At 39.8% G+C, this 20,867-nt stretch overlaps 1 protein-coding gene across 4 annotated transcripts in view; it reads left to right on the top strand.

Moving 5' to 3' along the window:
- The window catches only part of CTNNA2 (catenin alpha 2), a 1,204,911-nt gene that overhangs the window by 935,085 nt on the left and 248,959 nt on the right, over window positions 1-20,867 (top strand). For all 4 annotated transcript variants that reach the window (XM_007193016.2, XM_057558785.1, XM_007193017.2 and 1 more), the window contains exon 8: window positions 9,588-9,668. In XM_007193016.2, coding sequence (XP_007193078.1) covers window positions 9,588-9,668 — 81 coding nt within the window. The remainder of the gene's footprint in view (window positions 1-9,587; window positions 9,669-20,867) is intronic.

Raw genomic sequence — 20,867 nt, 5'->3', positions numbered from 1 at the left:
TATTCAATACATATTCATATGTACCTATTGATACATATTTCTAATTTGCTTGGTATCTAGTCTGTGTAAGGACTGTGCAAGAAACTTCAGTTTCAAGGAAGTGTGATTGGCTGACATCTTCTTGTCTGCTATGCACTGAATTGTGTCCCTCCAAAATTCATATAGTGAAGCCCTACCCCTAATGTGATCATATTTGGAGATGGGGCCTCTTGGAGATAATTAGGTTTAGATAAATTATTAGAGTGGGGCCCTCATGATAGGATTAGTGCCCTTTTAAGAGGGACACTAGAGAGCTTGGTTATGTCTGTTAGCGAGGAAGAGATTTCTCATCAGAAACCAAACCTGCCGGACCTTGATCTTGGCTTTTCATAATATTTCCTCCTGAATAGCGAGAAAATAAATTTATCTTGTTTAAGCCACCCAGTCTGTGGTATTTTGTTGTGTCAGCCCAAGCTGACAAATACACTGTCCTTAAACTCCTGTACTTCTAATTGGGAAGAAGGGACATATAGTCATGACAAGTTTCCAAACAATAAAGGATTGTAATGATGCATCTTATATATTTGTATTTTAGCTTTAGAGTGTGACATCTGAAATTCAATTAACAATGCAAGAGATTTGCACAATACACAGTTGTTGCCTGCGTGGAAACTGGCAATGAAATAAATGATATAGGTGGCTGTAGGCACTCGGGGGAGAATGGGCTGCTGTAAGCTGGGAGGGCAGGAAGGTATGATGAAGGGATTAAAGTATGAACTGGTTCCTGATCCATGGGCAGATGAAGCCCAGGAAGGCCAAAGCTTGGGTTCCCCACCCAGATAGACTTTCCATAAACCAAGGTAATCCTCTGTCTGAGTGTTTTCTGATTTCTGTGAACTCTCAGCAATGTGGACCCAGTTATTGGCCTCTTTTTGAGATGGTGGAAAATGCCAGACTCCTGGGATCCTTTAGGTATTGATAGTTTTAATTGTAACTGAGTGGTTTGGGGAATATGCACTTAAAAATGAAGGGAAAGTTTAAATTCATTGAAATTTAAATCATTTAATCAGTGTGGGTATACACATGTTTGTGTGTGTGTATAAGATCAATGGAAATTTGCACTTCGTCTTGGCTACTTTCATCTCAACTGTAAAGATAAAATGGCATTTTTTAGCAGTTTGCTCAGTTCATGGTCTCTCACTGGCTTCAAAGGCATGTGTGGTTAATTAACCATGGCTCTCAGCAGCCACCCAAGCTTGACAGCTGGGGGAAGGGGAGCTCTGATGAAAACTGTCTTCTAGGCAGTGTTGCCTGACAGATAATCACTGAGGGCTACACCTGTGTTGATAAAATAACTCAAGGAGCAAGAATTGTAACATTACACAGGTGCCAACCACTTCCTATGGCTTTGATCAGCAAATTGTGAAGTGGATGAAATTTATTTTTGGGACCCCACATTTTCCAAATAATTCATCCCTTTCATACCTACCTCCTATCCCCAGGGGCCTACTTGGACCGTCCATCCTTCTTTCCACAAACAAGTGGATAGAAGCACTTCCGGAGCACTTCTTAGGAGTTTTATGCTGAGTCCTCCAGGAGAAAATAAAATTCACTATCCACAAAAAACTTGGGTTCTACTCTGCAGGAACATGAAAACTTGATAAACAATGCAGGATGGTCTGTTGTTAACATCTACATTATTTGGCACAGTACATAACAGAAGGATATGGTCAGAGGAGAGGAAGGTCTTCAGGGACCAGGTCAGTCTAGAAACACACCTTGGAGGAGGATTTTAAGCTGTTGCTTGAAGAATGGGTACATCCTGCTTAGGCAAATGGTTGAAGGGAGAATGACACCTTTCAACCAGGCACCAACATGAGGCAGCAAGTGTGTGAGTTGTTGAGAAGGAACAAATTGACTAGAGGTGTAGGCAATTACAAGAAGGAGCTCAAATTAAGAAGTCTTAAAAATATAGGCTCAAAAGTTTACTAGGAAATAGGCATGCAGTAAGAACTAAATGGGAACTGAGAGGAATATTGAGCCAAGGAAGTGAAAGCTTCGTCTCAACAGGCCATAATGAGGATGCTGAGGGAGGCTGGTGTGGTGTTGGAGATGTACACTGGGGTGGCTGGGTGTCATGAGTGGAGGGATTTGAGGAACAGCAGGAATCCTAGAGACTTTTTGAAGGACAAATTCTCAAGTTTAGTGACTGATCAGATTTAGGGGAGAAATATTATATTAGGATTTAGAACTTGGGCAATGATTAGTGCAGAGAAAAACTCTGGAGGTGAAACCAAGGCCTGAGCTCCCTTGGTTCTCTGAGCTGTGTCCATGGGGGACTTGCTGGGGTTTCCCTGTCTTTCCATGCTGCCTTCGAATTAGTTTGGTCTGGTAGTTTAAGGTCTCTGATTTAGTCAGACGTTTTTGGTTGTAAGTGACAGAAATCCAACATCAACAAATGTGGGGGAATTGGTTAACTTGTGACACTAGGAAATCCATTGATAGATACTAATGGATTTAGGTACAGCTGGATTCAGGAACCCATGTGTTTCATTCACTGATTTAATACAATTTGTTAAGTGCCTGTTATGTGCCAGGCAAAGCTCCAGGCTGCCAGATATAATGATAGGTAAAGCACAGACTGTACCCTCATGGAGCTTTATTTTTACAAGTTTAGTATATAATGGAAACTATGAACCAATTTGTTTTGACTCCAAAAGCTGACTTCCCTTCCCCTTCTCTTCCCTTCCTTCCCCTTTCCTTCTATTTCCTTTCCCTAGCATCTCATCTCTTTTCAGCCCCAAATTAATCTCTCATCTCTCTCTCTCTCCCTCTCTCTCTCTCCTTCCCTCCCCTCCGCCCACCTCCCAGCTATGCTTTCTTTTTATGGCATCTATTTTGAAAGATTTCCTAACTAGCTCAAGGTGTATCTGCTGCCAGTTTATCAATCCCAGTGCAGAAAAATATGCCTCCTTTTTAATAAATTTACCTACCACCTTATAGCTGAATCTCACTGGTTCAGATGTTATCCTGAGTTTATGCCTGGGCCAGAACTCCTTGGTTGAGAGTCAGAAGGAAAAATTAGAGGGTTTACCAAAAGAACATGAAGAGGTTGCTGGGAGAATTAAAACAAATAATGATGTGCCCTGAACTCTCTGAGTCAGGCCTTCTCTGTGCACCACCTGATGTGTGTACTAACATTGCTATGCTAGTAGGTATGGTCTGGGCGTTTCACAACTAATGCCATCCTGCTGTTTTAACCTTCTATATTGATGATTCTTTCCTTGAGCATTGATGAGGCCTGGCAGAGAAATGTCAGACACATTTTTGCCTTGACACATTTTCATCAGTTTTTCCCTTTCTACTTTTATCCTCCCACCCCTATCCCAGAGTCCAGGAAAGCTGGGTTTTTACGTGGTCAAAGTATCCTGATCGTGGGTTTGATTTGCGGCTGATGCTAAACTTTTATCCATTCTAAGGAGATATTGCCCATTTCTTTTCTAAGAGAAATGTCCATAGCTGTGAAAAAGAAATATTTAGAAAGGTTCACATTCTCAGACTGTGATTGACACCGAATATAAAGGTATTATGAAACGTTCAAATTTTTGGTGCTATTTGTAATAAGAATATGATTTCTACATACAGGGTTGGAGGATAGATGGTCAACCCTCCAAATATGATAGGGTGACTGCTAGATCAATAGATAATTTTTTCTCCTCCCTCCTGTTGTCTAAATCATAGGTTTAAATGACAGGAAAATGTGTGGGAGATGGAGTGCATGGCACATTATTGCCTTCTGCCGTTCTGATGATTTTGACTTCCATCTCTTTCAAATGACAACAATTTAAAGACTGGGCATTTGATTAGCTTCCCATGCATTCAGCATAGTAGAGTCATCACTATACAGTATTTTGAAGATTTCTCATACAGTCAATCAAGTTTGCAGGTAGTGTTGAGGGAAAGGAAAAAGTGATAGACATTTGCTTTCTTACAGCCATTTCCCACATATTAATATTGTGCCCTGAAACTAACATGAAACCACAGATCTGATGGAAGCACTGAGATAGTAGATTTATATCCTCAGGGCCTCCATGAGTGACTCCTTGTACTGAATTATGTGTTTAAGGTGGAATGAGGGTCTGGGATGGGGAACAGCCTTTAAACAAATATACAGTCAATTTCAGAAATTTAAAAATTACTATTCCTTACTTTTTTGTTTTATAAATTAGGGAGTTGTGAAATATTCAGCATACAATTTAAATATACTGCATACCTCTTCAGTGTTTCAGAAGGGATGATGGATATTAAATAAAAGGGAGAGAGAGAAAGAAGAAAAATGAAGACCCTCTTCTAATAAGTAGAAGGGCTTTTATTTCACAAAAGGACAAAGGATAGTTTTATTTAAAAAATGAACTAAAATATTGTCTTTTTCCCAGAGAATGATTGTGAAAAATCAAAATTTCAATTAATGGCCTCAATCACTTTTGTGTAGGATTAAACTGAAAATATGAAAGTCTTCTTCACAGCATCTAATACTTTGGCAAACTGGACTTGAATTTAGAGCCAGAGGCTGGGAGAATAAAGGACCCCCTATAAAAAGCCAAATCAGGAAATTCATTCCCTTCCCTCTCATCAATTCAAGCTGCGGATCTACCCCAAATGTGTTTTGTAAAATAGAGCCCAACGACTAAAACAAATAAAGTTTAATAAACACGCACCTCCCTAGCACAACAGATGGCAACTAGGAAAGCTGCCTGAAGCAGTGTGAGAGATTGCTCGCGCCTGTCTTCTTTTTTTTTTTTTTTAATAATGATATTTATTAAATGGCTATCTCTATTGCAGATTCGTTCGCTGCTGGTAAAGATAAAGAAGTCAAGTAGGGAGCAGTCTGACACAGGGTCTGCAGACAACATGTGATAGGGCAGATACACCTCAAACCGAGATTTTTGTTGATAGCCTTTGAAGAGAAACACATGAAACTCTATAAAATCACAGAATCCTAGAATTTTAGAGATGGGAGACGGTTTAGACATGGAATGGAAATGGCCCTGGGCTGGAAGTCCAGAGATCCTGGTCAGACACTAGTGAGCCATGTGATCAGTGATTTTATCTTTCTGGGTTTTGCTCTTTTCATCTTTGAGAGGAATGAGGGGGTGAGGAAGGAGAAGAAATTGATTGAGTTACCTCTGCTGGGTCAGGTACTGTGCTACATGCTCCAGATCCTATCTCTTTTATGTTCACAATAATCCCCAAAGCAAGCATTTATCCACATTTTAGAGATAAGAATACCCCGACTGACTGACAGCCAATTCTAGCCCATTCTGCAGTGCCCTGAGAGCCTCCTTACAAGGGAAGCGTGGTTACATGTTTGGGCTCCCCCGTTTCCTGGGGTCTGTCACTCATCTCTGGCCCCTCCATTGGACAGATGATAAGTCTGGAGTGTAGAGAAGTTGCCAAATCACTTAGGTAGTTATTAGCAGAGAGTGCTTATAACTGCTTTTCATTTCCTTCTGTTCAGCAAAGGCAGGGAATAAAGGGATGACTGGCTGAAGACCACACATTGTTTACTAGGTGATGGTGTCAAAATGAAGACGGAGGTCTCTCTTCACTTCAGTTTGTTAAACAATTTTTAGTTTATAGAACCTGGAGGGTCAGGGAGGGAGAGTTTAGGTTAGGCTTCTGGTTGATTCCCTGGGAACTAGAATTTGCTCATGATGATCAAATCTTTAGTTATTTAACAAATATATCCAACAACCTACTATGTAAAAGACATTCATCTGGAGTTTCTGACCCTTATTTCACCTCTTAGAATATCCCAGACTAGTCGTTTAAAATGAACCACCCAAAATATTCCTTCCTTAAACAGAAATAACTCTTCCTTTAGGAATTCTAGTCTTTGGCAAGGTTTTCATATATTATCTGCCTGAGTGGAGAAAGTCAAAGTCCAGGTGATCTAAAAATAGTTTCTGTGTAGTTTCCAAAGCAGTACTTTCATTTTTTTCCACAGTAGAAATACTTTCCTAATTACCCTGAATACTGTTAATGCCTTTTATTGTTTCCAGCACATTGACACCTTGATTGATTGTCCTGCTAACCTGGTGAAGAAGATAGGGCATATATTATGCTATCCAGCGTGCTTATGAGAAAACCCAGACATAAAAAATGAGCAAATCATTAGTCCAAGATCACAGAACCTAATAACGAAGGGCTGACGCTAGGAGGCAGGAGTCTTTCTTTGTTTGGTCTCTCTCAATGATTAGCTTCCTGTCCAATTTAGGTTGATAATTTAAAAGCATTTCTACCTGGGGTCATACCAGAGCACAGGAAAATATGGGGTCATGGGCTGCTAGTCCCCATTTACTACGTAAGTCTGAGCATTGAGGGGTTACTAGCCTTGTTCCTGTGCCCCTACCTTATTTTAAAAAATTAATGCTAACAAAGGGCCAGTGAATGGATGATTTCAGCTGGTGACCCCAGTTTCCTAAGTTTTAGTCCCGGCCTTACCATTCCCCCACCTCTCTAAACCATGAAAACAAAGATGGCACCCAAGCCAACTGCAGTTTTTTGAATTGCTTTCAGCCAAAGATTTGAAAGCTCAAGACACCAGATCACAAATATTATACAAAGAGAATTCCAACAACACAGGGACCTGGCATGCTAATGTCACCGGAGATGCTCTGAGCTTGCAGATCAAACTATAGTTGGCTGTAATCATACTGTAAAGAAGCTCCTATAAAAATAACCTGTCTCTACAGCTAGTCAAACCAATCCCTTCACATCGTGGAGAAAAGGCTGGCCCATTCCACTCATTGTCCTCCCAATTCCTGCCTTGCTCTTTCTTCTCTTGATGCTACTTTGGCCCTCCCTCTTTCCTATTCGGATTTTGCCCAGGACTTAAGGTCTAGCTAAATCTTCCCATCCCTCTGTGAGATTACTGACTTCCCAAATGCAGCATCTCCTTCCTCTTTGGAGCATCTTATTTAGCCCTGTAGGGAGTTAGTCTCTCTGTGCAGTTGTTAGTCTTATTGGTCTCACATTGGGGTCCCTCACTGGATTAGGAGCTCCTCAAGTGTGAGAATGTGACTCTTGCTTTTTGTGCATCCCCTGCACCCCCCTACCACCACCCCCCGGTGACCAACATGATGCCTCACATGTCTGGGACATGTGCTATACAGTTGCAGGTTATTGATGCCAGATGGGATACAGAAACCCATGTTGCCCAGCTATTCACAGAATGTGTGTCTGTAACCACCCTACTTGCAATTCTGAGCATCCCCATTACCCCTGGGGGTAGGGTTGCTGGATTTAGCACATAAAATTATAGGACACCCAGTTAAATTTGAAATTTAGGTAAACAATGACTTTTTTTAGTATAAATATATCCCCTAATTTTTTAAAGTTTAAAATTTAAAAATGTTATCTGACCTGTACTTGCGTGACGCACCTTACCGGCCTTACCCTAATCCTGGCCCTGTCAGACTTGGCTTTATTTAAAGTTTTGATACTTGTTCAGCATGGATTTTTGGGCATTAATTTTGAGTTTTTAAACTATTGCATTAAACTATTGCTTATCTTGATTCCTTAGTTCTTTGATGACCCCTTACATTTTATACCTGAGGCAAATGCCTCACTCCTCTCACCCTGGTCCCAGGTCTTCTGTCATCCTCATGGTCTCCTTTGTAAATGGAGATAATGATATGTTACTGGCAGGATGCAATGAGCCCTGTCTGACACAGTATTTATTCAGTAATTATTTTGTGTATTCACACTGTCTTGACTTTTTTTACATTGGAAAGTTCAGTGATCCAGTCTGCTTCTCTCATAGTCACATTTTAAAACAAACTCACAATTGTTCATTTTTCAAAGTAAGTTTTTAATTACTCTCCTACATGGAAAGGGCTTGAGAAATCTGTGGTTCCAGAATGATTGTGGTCCAGACCCCCGTAAAAGTGTCCATAGTTTGAAGGCAGATGTCCTATTTGCAAGGAGGAAACCAAAGAGAAAAGAAACAGCTTTGTCTGCTAGGCTGGTGTCACACCTGACTATGGAGAACCAGGGTGCTGAAGTCACACTCACTATGTGACAGCTGTCCTCGGAAGATTAAGCAGCACATCGTTCTTCTCCATATACTTTTGTTTCCTTTTAGCTAATTGTATGCTGATATTTCAAAGTTGTAAATGTTGGTCACTTTATTTTAAGCTCTTTCTACCTACAAAACTTCAGAGTGTACATCTGAGAGGGTCAGCATTTGAGTTTAGGGAGTGGAAAAATGGTGATGGGGATTTGTAGGTTTTAAATGATAAATACTCACATATGCCCTGGTTTTGGCTTTTTGAAAAAGCCAAAACCTATGAAAAATCCTATAGGATTACACAACGACCATTCATTCAAGAAAAAATGATTAATTAAGCAAGTTGTAGAAAAGAGTGACAGCTTTAAATCTAGTTATATGTAAATCGGATGTGTGTGTATCAGCCTTATGCATCCAGGATTTTGCCATTGGAAGAGAACATTTAGAAATCTGTCCGATGTTAATTTCTATGGATCCTTGAAACACATTATCTCATGAGGCACAATTTATGACCTGAGATCTCATTTCATCATATACACAAATTACTGCAGAGACCTACTTGGTTTTACAGAAACTGAGTATGGAAAAAGAATTGGCCTGCCACTAGGACCATAAATAAATAGATCTGTAGGGTGTTTGACTAAAATTTAGATAATTTAATAGATTTGACAAAGATTCTGAGAACAATTCTCTCTTCAGAGGAAGATAATGCCATCCATAAAGTTATGTAGAGCTTTTTATCCATGGGAATCTTGTTGCTGTTGTGGTTTTAAAAAGATAATGGAGGTTCTGTTTGGTTTGGTTTTAATTGTGTTACTACAGCAATGAAAAAAATAGAAAAACAAAAGGGAAAACAGAAACTAGTCAAACTTCCAAACTTCCACTGAATAATTTATCAAGATTATTATTATTATCTTTTGCCTTTGCCTCTGCTTGTTACAGTCATAAGGGAAATTTTCCTCGTGACCTCAAGCTGTGGGTTCCTTATTATCATGTTTGGCATTCCACTGCATGGCAGAACAAAGATTAAAATACTATGTTTTCTAGTAAAGCATCCCTTTTGATTTTGATACAGAAGTTACAAAATAGCCTGTGATATATTGGTATAAAATTCTGAATTCTGATCATTTACCTTAAGTTTCTTTTCTAATTTAGTTTTTATCTCAGTCATCTTATATTCAGAAGTGTGCTTACATAATAGAAAAACACAAAACATTTGTATTTGAAGACAATAACAAAACATCCTTGTGTTTACTTAATCACTGAATGTCTGGAGAAGGGAAGAAAACATAGATTTGCATGGAGTTGAATATGGACATACGTGTAACCATCTTGAGAATGTATTGATTTCATCAATTTTTACTCCAGAGAAAATCAACTTTAGAGACCAAGTTGTATTAGCTGTGTATTGAAGAGAATCATTTTTAAAAAATGGCTTGAACTCTACAACTCAAGTGTGTTTCTGAATTTTTTTAACCTTTAATGTCACTAACATTGAATTTTTCTAAATCAGAAATTATTTCTCTTTTCTTAATAGACTGGAAGAAAAGAAAAAGGAGATCCTCTAAACATTGCAATTGATAAGATGACCAAGAAAACAAGGGATCTAAGGAGACAGGTACTCTTTTTGTTTTTATTTTAGGTTCATGGTACTTAGTGGTGGTTTCTGAGAATGTCCTTTTTCAGGGTGCTGTGTTAGAGCTGATGTTCAGCTCGCTACTCTTTATAGCATCTACATATACACAGAAACTTTTCATCAACAACTTAGAGTCTGCTGAACAGAGAGAGATGTGACAGGTGCAAAGGGTGTAGTGATGAAAATAATCCCTGAGGTGAGGGAAGGCGGGGGAGAGCCCTCTCACTGGCCAGACAATCTTCCCAGGTGAAGAGGTAATGCATTCTCTGCCTTCTTCATCTGGTTTTCAGTTTTTCAGACCCAGGTGTGTAAAGAACCAGCCTCTGATTTCTGCTGGGTCTTAAACTCCCAAGGCAATCAGTGAATAAACAAGAATGCCAATGGTTAATGAGAAACACAACTCTTAATCTGATGGGCTAATTAAGGTCTCTGACCCAGTGTATTTCCTCAGGGATATAAATCTAGGGGAAAATTTGCTTATCAGATGGTTGTTTGGGAAGCAGGGTACCAAAGCAAGGAAAGGCAGTTGGATGATTTAAATGGCTAACGGCATCATTTGTCTGAAGGGTCCATGTTAGGGGAGGGGTGAGAAATCTCTAGTCAGGGCCCCTTTTCATCTTGAAATTGCTATATGAACACTAGTACATGTTGTCTATAGGACAGTAAGTCTTATTTTATATGTTGCCGTGGTGAGCTCCACTGAATTCTGTCTCTTCTCTAGAAGAGACAATACCATCCATTAAGTTCCCAAAGAATTCCTTCATGATTTCTGCCTGAGAGTCATCCTGTCTCCTGCTGGTAGCTTTTGCATATATCCATCTCATTAAGTGTTGATTGTGTTGGTCATCTGGAACCAACCACAGCCCTGGGGTAACACCTGCTTTACTTTCTCCATCTGGAAAAGCTGGACCGGCAGGGATGCATCATCTAACACTCAGTCCTGCAGTTCGTCAAGTACAGACAAGATTAGCAAGGTGCCTGGGCAAGAATAGCCAAGGAGCATCTTAAGAATGGTTTGAATGAGAGGAAAACACCACTTCAAATCACTGCTGGGGAGCTTCTGAGCTCTCTTCAGGATGTCACCAGAAGGTACAGACACACTTGAGCTAATGTCCTCTAGAAGATACCACAGTTAGTTCTGGGATATGAAGACTCTAGTTTGCCCAGCTAACAAGCCCTTTTGGGGAAAGCATTTTCTTTTTATTTTACCTTGAAAAAAGGGGGAATAAAACATTGCCTTCTTAGGCATTATTAGGTAATACCCAAAGAGCTCTACGGCCAGGTCTGCTTCTCCTTGCCCTTTTAGACCATCTTTCCATACAAAGCCCCCATCTGAAATGAAATGATACTGCTAGTAGGAATTGGGATTGGGGTTGGTGGAAAACAGTGAATCAGGTGTCTGGAGTTCAGGGCTTTACTTCGAGCTCTGCCACTAAACTGGCTGTTCGACTGTGGATCCTTCATCTCTTGGTCTCCTCCTGTTTGTAAAAGTAAGAAGCCAAACTGGGTCTGTAAGCTATCTTTGAATGAGTCCATTTATTTCCTCTGCCAGAGGTCCTAATACCAGATAACTGCTGGTTTTAAAAGCAGTGGGAGGGGGCTTCCCTGGTGGCGCAGTGGTTGAGAATCTGCCTGCTAATGCAGGAAACACGGGTTCGAGCCCTGGTCTGGGAAGATCCCACATGCCGTGGAGCAACTAGGCCCGTGAGCCACAACTACTGAGCCTGCGCGTCTGGAGCCTGTGCTCCGCAACAAGAGAGGCCACAATAGTGAGAGGCCCGCGCACCGCGATGAAGAGTGGCCCCCACTTGCCACAACTGGAGAAAGCCCTAGCACAGAAACGAAGACCCAACATAGCAATCAATCAATCAATCAATAAAGAAATCTTAAAAAAAAAAAAAAAAAAAAAAAGCAGTGGGAGGGCATCAGGCATCTCCTCCAAGGTTTGCCTTTGGCTAGATTGTCAACAAGGCAAAATCCATGAAACGAGTCTTTCCTCCCCCTCTAGGTCTTAGTAGAGACCATTCTTTTACATGCTGGAGCCAATACTCCAAGTTCTCGGCATTCATGGACCTATCATAGGAATTTTTTTCTCTCATTAGGAAGGAATGGATAAAGTAGTTTTCACCTTGGTGTTACAATTATCAATAAAGTGTTGACTCTTTTAGCTGCAGACAGTGGTAACATTTGAAAGTGGATTCATCTTGGAATTTTAAATGCTTTGGTGACAAGATTCTTGGGCAGCTTCTTTTAGGGTGACAGTAAAAGGAATATGTCATCCTCTCAAATCATTCCATGTATAAGATTTTTTTTTTCTGCTCACCTTTCCCAAAGATTGAGAGGAATAAGGGTAAAAGAGAGTTGTTTTATGATATTCAGATCCAACAGTTATGGCATAATTTCACACCACATCCCTGAATTTGGTTCAAACAGCCTTCTCTTCCCTAGTATGCCTTTCTAGAACTAAGATGGTCCTCATCTGTCAGTTCCATCCCTACCTATATGTTGGAATATTTTAATCTTTTTTTTCCCATCTCTTTTGTTTCTCCATGTACACCTGTACTGGTACAAAAGCTTCTCTGAGCTAAACAGAAGCTACCTAGCATTTCTGCAGATGGAACATGCAAGGAGTCTGATTAACTTGGCTCAGGTGGATCTTCAGTTTAGATTTAGGTAGCTAGTTAATTGGATTAAAAAAGTTTTATCTGAGTTTCTGATAGCAGCTATGTGGTGGCCCAGTGAATGCTAGTGGTTCAAATAAATGAAAAAAGAAACACTATCTGTTCCTTCAATTACAGACAGGCCTTTGTTAGAAAAGATTCAAAATGAAAACCCTCAGCTATCTGGCTCCACTTCCCTGTACACCTATATTTCTTTATACAATACTTACAGAAATTAAATCACATAAGGAAAAAAGCTGAAATCAAAGAAAAATATTTCTAGTGACTTTCATAAGTTCCCACCCTTTCCATTTTCTCCCTCTTCCTCATAGCCCTAAGGTTGGGCAGTGTCCTTCAGAAGGTTACCCTGGAGTCTTGCAAAGTTGTAGTCACTAAATTAAAAAATAAAGTCAATTATGATTATTATTTTGAACTTGCCTAATGAAAGTGGACTTAAATTTGTAAACATGTGAAAAAAAAAATCAAGTAATTGAATAAAAAGGATTTCTGTTTAAGTAGAATTTTGAACCAAGTAGAAGTCCCTTTTTTTCAGGCAGTATGTCCCAAGGAACTGGGGAGTCATAAATTGTGAAAAAGTTTGCAGGAACCCAAGGGCGTTATTTCAACTGATTGGCATGGATCCATCTTGCCAATTAAACCCATGAGAGTGGGCAGTGGTAGAACAGAATCCTTTTAAGAGTATTTTGTTTGGAATTAAAAATGGATTTAGGGGAACATAACTGCCAGCTTTAAGCATTATGTTTTAATTTTAGAGCTGTGGGCACAGTATGCCCCATGTCTGAGCTACTGTCACTGCTGTGATTCTGGAATCAGCCCATTATAAGAAAAAAAGCTTTTGGCCGAGTCCCTGCCTGAGTACCTAGTAGCCCACGCGGTCTATCCATCCCTTAGAGAGGGCCCAGTTGGTGTCTGCCAGCTGCTCTTCGATGTCCTCCTTCTATGTGCCACCTGTGAACTATTCTAGGCATGGTCTCGATTTTCCTTAAGCTTACAGTGATGCTGGTTTACCCTGATTATTATTTTGGTCCCTGCATTAGTCTTTTTTTCCCCCCAAGTTGATAAGCAAATCAGGGCCCAGATGTTTTCCTATGAGAAGCTAATAAATAGTAATCATAACATGTTAGTGTGTTGCTAAACTTAGCAACTCTCTCTCATTCCCCAAACCAATCAATGGACTAATTCTTATTCCTTCACCCTTAATAACCATCGTAATAATTCCAGCAATGATATTCAGTGTGCCAACTTGACAAAAGTGTCAATTTTCCTAGCACAATCAAAACATTTTCAAAAGACAACAAAACCATGTATAGAATGCTTTTACATTGGGATGCATACTTAATAGAATGGATTATATAGCAAAGGATTACAAACAAACAAGCAAAACATGTCACTGGGTGGCACATTAAAGGTTGATTTACCAAGATTCTGCCTCCAGATAGAACTACAGAAGAAGCTTCCAGGATTAGTAAGAAATAATTACAGTTGAAGATTCCTCAGCTGTCCCCTTTGTGACCCAATTCCATACATAAGAACTGTGGCTAAAGGTGGATAGTCATCAGCGAGACCTTGTAAAATCACCATCCACAAAATGTAAACTAAAAAATAGCTGACATATATTGAGTCCTTACAATGTGCCAGGCACTGTTCTAAGTTCTCTCTACAAATGGACCCCATTTAATCCTCATGCCAGCTCTGTGAGATAGAAAAGATGGTTACCATGTCCATTTTACAGATGGGGACATGAAGCCAAGTAATGCACCCATGGCCATGCAAAGTATGGATTCATGGAGGTCCCAGCCCAGGGTGTCCAGCTGTGGGGTCTTGGCTCATAACCCTTCCCCATCCTGCCAATCCATAGAAGCAGTGGATACAGTTGGGTCACCCATATACTAATCTCCTTTGGGGGAGGCAGTTGGGGAAGAAGGAGGGTTCATGTAATATATAGAGGTACTTTGTGGTTTTCAACAGCACCTTTACCACCATGGGGTTGGGGATGGGTGACATGTACGTCCTTCAGACAGAAAAAACATCTGTGGTGCATGTCAAAAATAGGGTTCTTGTTTATGGTAGGATATCATCTCTCAGGTCTCCAGCTGTTATGGTTCACTGGAACATCTTTTTAAAAAGTGCTATTATGTTTAGGTAGCTGGCTTCTCAAAGCATGAATTATAGACTTTCCAAAACATTTACAGAAAAAAGGGAATTTTAAAGCATTCAATTCTTTTTCTCACATCTGCTGATGGGGCCAATTATTTTTAGATTCATTGTAAGAAAACATTTTGAAATCATTTATTTCCAGACTTGAAGCTGCTTTCCTCATAAGGATATGAAGCTATCTATATGGCTACAATTTAAAAATTATGAAATAAAATATTGATTTCCTCCAAATGTTAAGGTTTGTGTTCTTCACATTGAAAACCTATGTCAGAGCTAACAACCCCCGGTCAGATTACCCCTAGGTCAGATTGCCGTGCTGCTGTAGAGATGTAGAGACCAGAAAATGATCATACAGCAATTGGGGTTTAAAATACAGAACATAAGCAACTCTGGGACAGCTGAACACAAATGTCATCAGAAACACCAAAGTCAGAATCAAAAAGACCAGAAGGAGAAGAGCAGAGGTAGAAGAGAGCTCAAAAACACTCTGAAAGGTGATCTTTGGGCAAGCCCCCTGATCACAGTTGTATATTCAAGCTACCTCTACCTTAGGAAATTCCTGTTACAGCAGTCCTGAATGTCAGGCCACCACATATTTATTTAATCTCCTGGAAAACACTCATTAGGCCAAGTTCAAGGGACATGATTTTATCCTTGCAAATAGTTCTTAAAATATCACTATCAGCAAGCTCTTTCCTTACAAAGACACTATTCAGATCATGGAGTAGTTTAATTGATTCCTGTGAGCCTGCATGTGGTCGATGGTTCACGCATGAACACAAGCTTGTGGTCCTCCAAGCTTGATCTCTCTCTCACTAGCGAGTCTAGATCACAGAAGGAGTCCAGTAGCTTGATCAATATTGATTAATCAAATAACACGCTGTACTGAGCAGAGGGGTCTGTAACACATGTATGAATAGGAAACCGCTCAATTAAGTGGAAGCTTCAGCTACGGATTTGTTCTCTTCTGCTGATTTCTCCAGGCCCCAGAAGTCAAGGAAAAGTGGGAAGGGGAAGGATACATAGCCATTTCTGAGTCTCAGGAGAATGTCTGAGACATTCAAGAGAATGTCTACTTTTGGTCCTGTCTCTGACACCTCCTGTCCTAGGCAATGAGAATGCCTTGTAGAATCTTGATCCTGACGCTGGAAGATCCAATATAGGATTATAAAAAAATTCTATCATATTTTCCAGGATGAAACTCCTAAGCAGGAAAATTTGGAAGATTTTCAAAGATGATGATTCAAACAACAAGGATTTTTTTTTTTTTGAATGTCCTTTCAGCTTACCCAAACATTTCAGAACATCCATCCTAACTGCAGTCATTTAGTTCAGCTGATTCCACCTCCTATCTGTGTTTCGAGTGCATTCCTTCCTCTCCACTGCCATTGGCACTGCTTAATTGCTTTTCACGAAAAGTATGGTCACAGCCTCATAACCAGTGCCTTGATCCCAGGCTCCCTGCCTTCAGCTCACTGTAGTTCCAGCAGTCTCTTAGACCAGTATTCGCACATCTTCATGACTTTGCACTTGATGTTACTTCTGCCTGGAATGACCCCTTTCCCTCCTTTTAATTTTTTTCTTCCAGGAAAATTAACAATTTTTCCAAATGTCCTCCCTCCCTCCTTTTTTTTTTTTTTTCCTTTTAGGAAAATTCACAATTTTTCCTACAAGGCTTAGCTTAAATGTCACCTTATCATCACAACTGTATCCAATTTTTATAAACAGGGTTTATTCAGTAGGCTCCTAAAGCATTTTAAAATAGCTCTAGTATGACACTTTTTGCAGTAGATTTAAGTTGTTTATGTGTTTTTGCTTGTGCCTGTGTCCTGATATTCTTTGTTTCCTCAAGGCATATCTTAGCGCCCAAAATAAAGTAAGCTGCTACCACACAGGTGTTGAAGGGATGAAGAATCCTCTGTATGCAGCTATCCCACCCCAAAATATCCCAGTCATCAACTTCCCTCTGTTCTAAACTCTCATGTCTTTGCTTCTGTTGTTTTAAGAACAAGATTTGTTAGCTTAAAAAGTCCATGTTTACTGTGATAATAACAGCTTTTTCCATTTTAAGAGAGAGCTTCTATGTTTTAATCCAGATGTCTCATCTAGCTGGGCTGGCTTTAGAAAAGTCAGCTCAAGAACCTGCCAAAATGCAGATACAGGTATCCCCCACTTTCTGAAAGTCCATTTTATGCCATTTTGCTTTTATGAAATGCCTACATTAGTTCCTGTTTTTGCTAACTGAAAGAAATCTGGAGGATTTTTGCTTTTACAAAAAAAAAAAAAAAGGTAAAACGCAACATCTGTCCAGCATTTTGCAGCCAGCTCTTATACAGGCCATGGGCACCCCGAATAGCGAGAGTGGCGCCACCAAGCTCCTTCTTCGGGAACTACACTCAACATCTCAGCATTCAGCTGCCATAGCTTTGAACTATGGTGTTTATAAGCATCTGTGTTTTATCTTGGTTTATTTTCTGAATCCATTGGCAAGATGCATCATAAGGTAGTTGCTTCTTCGGTTTATAGCATTTCGGCTTGCAAAAGGTTACGTAGGAATACTCTACTTTCGGATAGCGGGAGAAACCTGTATATGGCTCCATCTTGAGAGATTCTGATTTCAGGTACAGATGGTGGTAACTTAAACTCTGTATCATGATAAGCTTTCTAGGTAATTGTGATGTTCTGGCAGGTTTGAATTCCACTGCCTTTGTTTCTGATGGTGGGAACTTTTAGATCTCATTACAGTCCTTTGGAAGGTTTACTTGAGGATTCCAGAAGCCCTCCAAGTTCTCGCCAATCCATTTGGCATCTTCTACACCTCACCACTTCACAGATACAATACCTGTTTCGAGGGAGGGAGAATCCAAGCTTGAGCCTCTTCTCCCCATGGGCCAAGATTAGAAATAGATGGTCTACTTGTTCACTGTGCTGTGTTGAAGGGCTTGGCAAGATCTGTGTTTTCTGGGGCAGGGCCAAGTGGAGGTGAAGGGGAATGAGGCAGTAGCCTATGGCACATAAATTTAGGGAGAACCAAAAAACTGAGTAACCAAGATAAATAATATTTTCTGCAGTATTTTAAAAAATTGAAATTAATGCAAAAAAATTCATGATGAGCATCTTATCAACATTGTAAATAAAGACAGGATCAGTAGCAAGGCAGTGCTGAGCTATATTGAAGCCTGAAGCAAAAGAAAAACCCAGGAATACTGATCCTGTTTTTATTTACAGCATTGCTGTTTTGTTTGTGATGGGTGACTCTCCTTAGTCTTGGCTCTGCTCCAGAGCTTCTATCTCTTAATGTCTTTACTGCACCTGCTATATGAGAGAGTTTACCCCCAAAGTCTCAATGTCAGGCAGTTTTCTTTTTTCTCTTACATTAGTGGCAAAAGGGCTGACTTTTAAATTTTGTGATGAGATGACACCTTGGACTCCAGATTGGAAGACCTATTTGAATTGTGGTGTCTTTTAGGTTGTCTTGCTCCAAACGCATTTCTTTCTGATGTTTATCACATTGATAAGAGCTTTTTTATGGCACTCTGAAGTGCTTCAGAGAAAATGGAGAGCATTTTAATACTGCTGATTTACTCTTTCAGGTCTACAGTAATTTCCTTACTGCCTCATTATAAGGCTTGGCTTAATTTACTCTACACATAATGTTTACTGATGCACATATGGTGCCACATTTCAGGAAACTGTACCCAGAACAGGTATTTTTGTCAGGCTGGAGCATGGAAAATTTCCTTCATATACAGAAAAAAAGGTAAGAAATTTAATCATCTCAACAAAGAATGTCCTCCAACGAGAAGGAGAAAAATCACACCCATCTTTAACTTCAGAAAGAAGGATACAGTCTCTCATTTTTTTTTTATTGGAGTATAGTTGCTTTACAATATTGTGTTAGTTTATATTGTACAGCAAAGTGAATCAGCTATATGTATAGATGTATCCCCTCATGTTTGGATTTCCTTCTCATTTAGGTCACCACAGATCATTGAGTAGAATTTCCTGTGCTATACAGTAGCTTCTCTTTGCTTATCTATTTTGTACATAGTATCAATTGTGTATATATGTCAATCCCAATCTCCCAATTCATCCCACCGCCCCCTTTCACCCTTGGTATCCATATGTTTGTTCTCTACGTCGTCCGTGTCTCTATTTCTGCTTTGTAAATAAGGTCGTCTATACCAATTTTTTCAGATTCCACATATATGCGTTAATATACGATGGATACAGTCTGTTTAAATGCCTATTTTAAAAGCTGAATAATGATTATATGATTATATGTGCATAAAGATTTGCAGTTACCCCTAAAATCAGAGGGGGGATAGGAGTAGGGGGAAAGGAGAGGTAGGAAAAGAAAGGAATAATATCTTCTGAGCTTATTTCTCAACCAGCTTTGAAAAAAGAGAGATGGATTCAGTGGTCCTGGACTCATAAACTCTTAGAAGTAGAAGGGACATCTAAGGTCTTTTCTCAGGGCAAAAGGTCTTTCTTCAGCATCCTTAACACCACCTGCAACAGCCTCTGCTTTAGATATGGGAGTTTATCCCTTTACCCAGCATCTGGTACCGTTACTGGGCAATTTTAGTAGCTAGGAAATTGAGTTAAGATCAGTGATTCTGTAATTATCAACCATTGATGTTGGTTTTGTGCTGCAAAACTGATTTTTTTTCTACTTTGTCTAAGTTTAAGGCCCAGATAAAAGCTTCAGTAAAGAACTCTATTTAAAGTTTCAAAGGCCTACAAATAGTGATTATTATTGCATATGAATTCATGGCTTCACAACCACTTGGCTTGCCTTTCCATAACTCTGAATGCTAAGAGTGGTTAGGCTTAGGAACCGAGCAGCTGCTGCTGTCTTGTCATTGAAAGCTGAAATAGCCAACTCTGTTAATCATCTGATCCATTGTTCCTATTTGTATTTGGTTATGTATGAAGGTCAAAAAAGCAAAGCTGAAACCCACTGAAACTGTTGGACATTTGCTTAACAAGTGTCCATTCTCTCCTTGACACTTTATCTACAATTTGATTCTACAATCTATTATTATCAAAAGATTTCATTTTCACAGAGTTGCATTTTGAAGCTATGACAGTGAAATTACATTTATTACTGATATAAAGCTGGTAAGTTAGTGAACCCAAGTGGGCTGATTCTGAAGCCTGTCCTTTTAATGACTGTAGTTGTTAAAGTTGATACACTTTGGTCTTAGTTTTTATTAAAATTCCATTAATGGGAAGACTATAAGGTAAATATCAATTAATAATGTCTTGAGATCCTCAATAATAATCAAAATAATAGCTTTCCTCTTTAATATCATCATTTTTTTTTCTTCCTTAAATCATCCATATCTGTGGCAAGCCCCTTGCAAGACACTGAGCCATGAATGAGATTTTGATAATTATTTTCCTAATTAATCACAGGGGAAAAAAGTAAAGGACTTTCATTTTAGCTGGAGTGGGGGATAGCTGATTAAATGCAAATCGAGAGACTAGCTGACCTGCCTGGATATTCAGTAAGAAAGAGATGAATGGATGGTGCCCCAGTGTTCTAGGGTTAGAGGGAAACCATTTGTCTTGAGGGCTTTGGTGATAAGAGGGGATTTTCCATCTGATCCAACCATAAGTGCTTGTCAGAAGTTTGGGTGAATAACCAATCTCAGTACCTCCTCTCTCATTCCACAATTTCTTGGTTTTTCATGAGTACATCAATCCTGTTAACTCTTAAGGGCAGTACTTCTATACCTTTATTTGATTCCTTCAATTTCAGTGAAGATCAAGCTGCCTTTAAGTAGCTGCAGTCGGAGTTGCAGCTGCATGAAGGGGGTGACAGAGAAGTTGAAGAGTACCTTTGGTCAAGGCGAGCTGGGAGGTCCATGCAGGTGAACATGGGCGAGGGAGGGCTCAGAGTCACAGGGGCAGGAAGAAGGCAGCACTAATGAACCATGCCGACTGAGCAGATTTCCCTCAGCCCCTCCTTTGAAATCTGAAGGCTTAGATCAATGTGACCCTGAGGCTGTAGCCATAGATGCCATAATAACCAGGTGAAAGTAGATCACTTGTGACTTTCATTGCGTCTGTAAATTACCATAACAACCAGCTTGTCTGTTGCTCTTTGGGTGCATTCTCTGTGTATTTGTCCAGTCTGTGGAAGTACTCTCAATATGTTTGCCAAATTAGGAGGAAATATCAGGATTTGGAGTCCAGTCCAGGTCAGAACACCTACTGATGTAATGAGCAGGCTGGGCAACCCAACTAGATACCCTCCTAGTCCACAGAATTTTTAGGAAAAGTCAACAACTCCTGCTTTTACAGCTAACCATTCCTCTGTTCTTTGCCTCAAAGT

Source organism: Balaenoptera acutorostrata, chromosome 12 (genome assembly GCF_949987535.1).
Source record: "Balaenoptera acutorostrata chromosome 12, mBalAcu1.1, whole genome shotgun sequence".
NCBI lineage: Eukaryota > Metazoa > Chordata > Mammalia > Artiodactyla > Balaenopteridae > Balaenoptera > Balaenoptera acutorostrata.
Note: the sequence above shows the minus strand (reverse complement) of the source record. Positions and strands in the feature narration are given on the sequence as shown.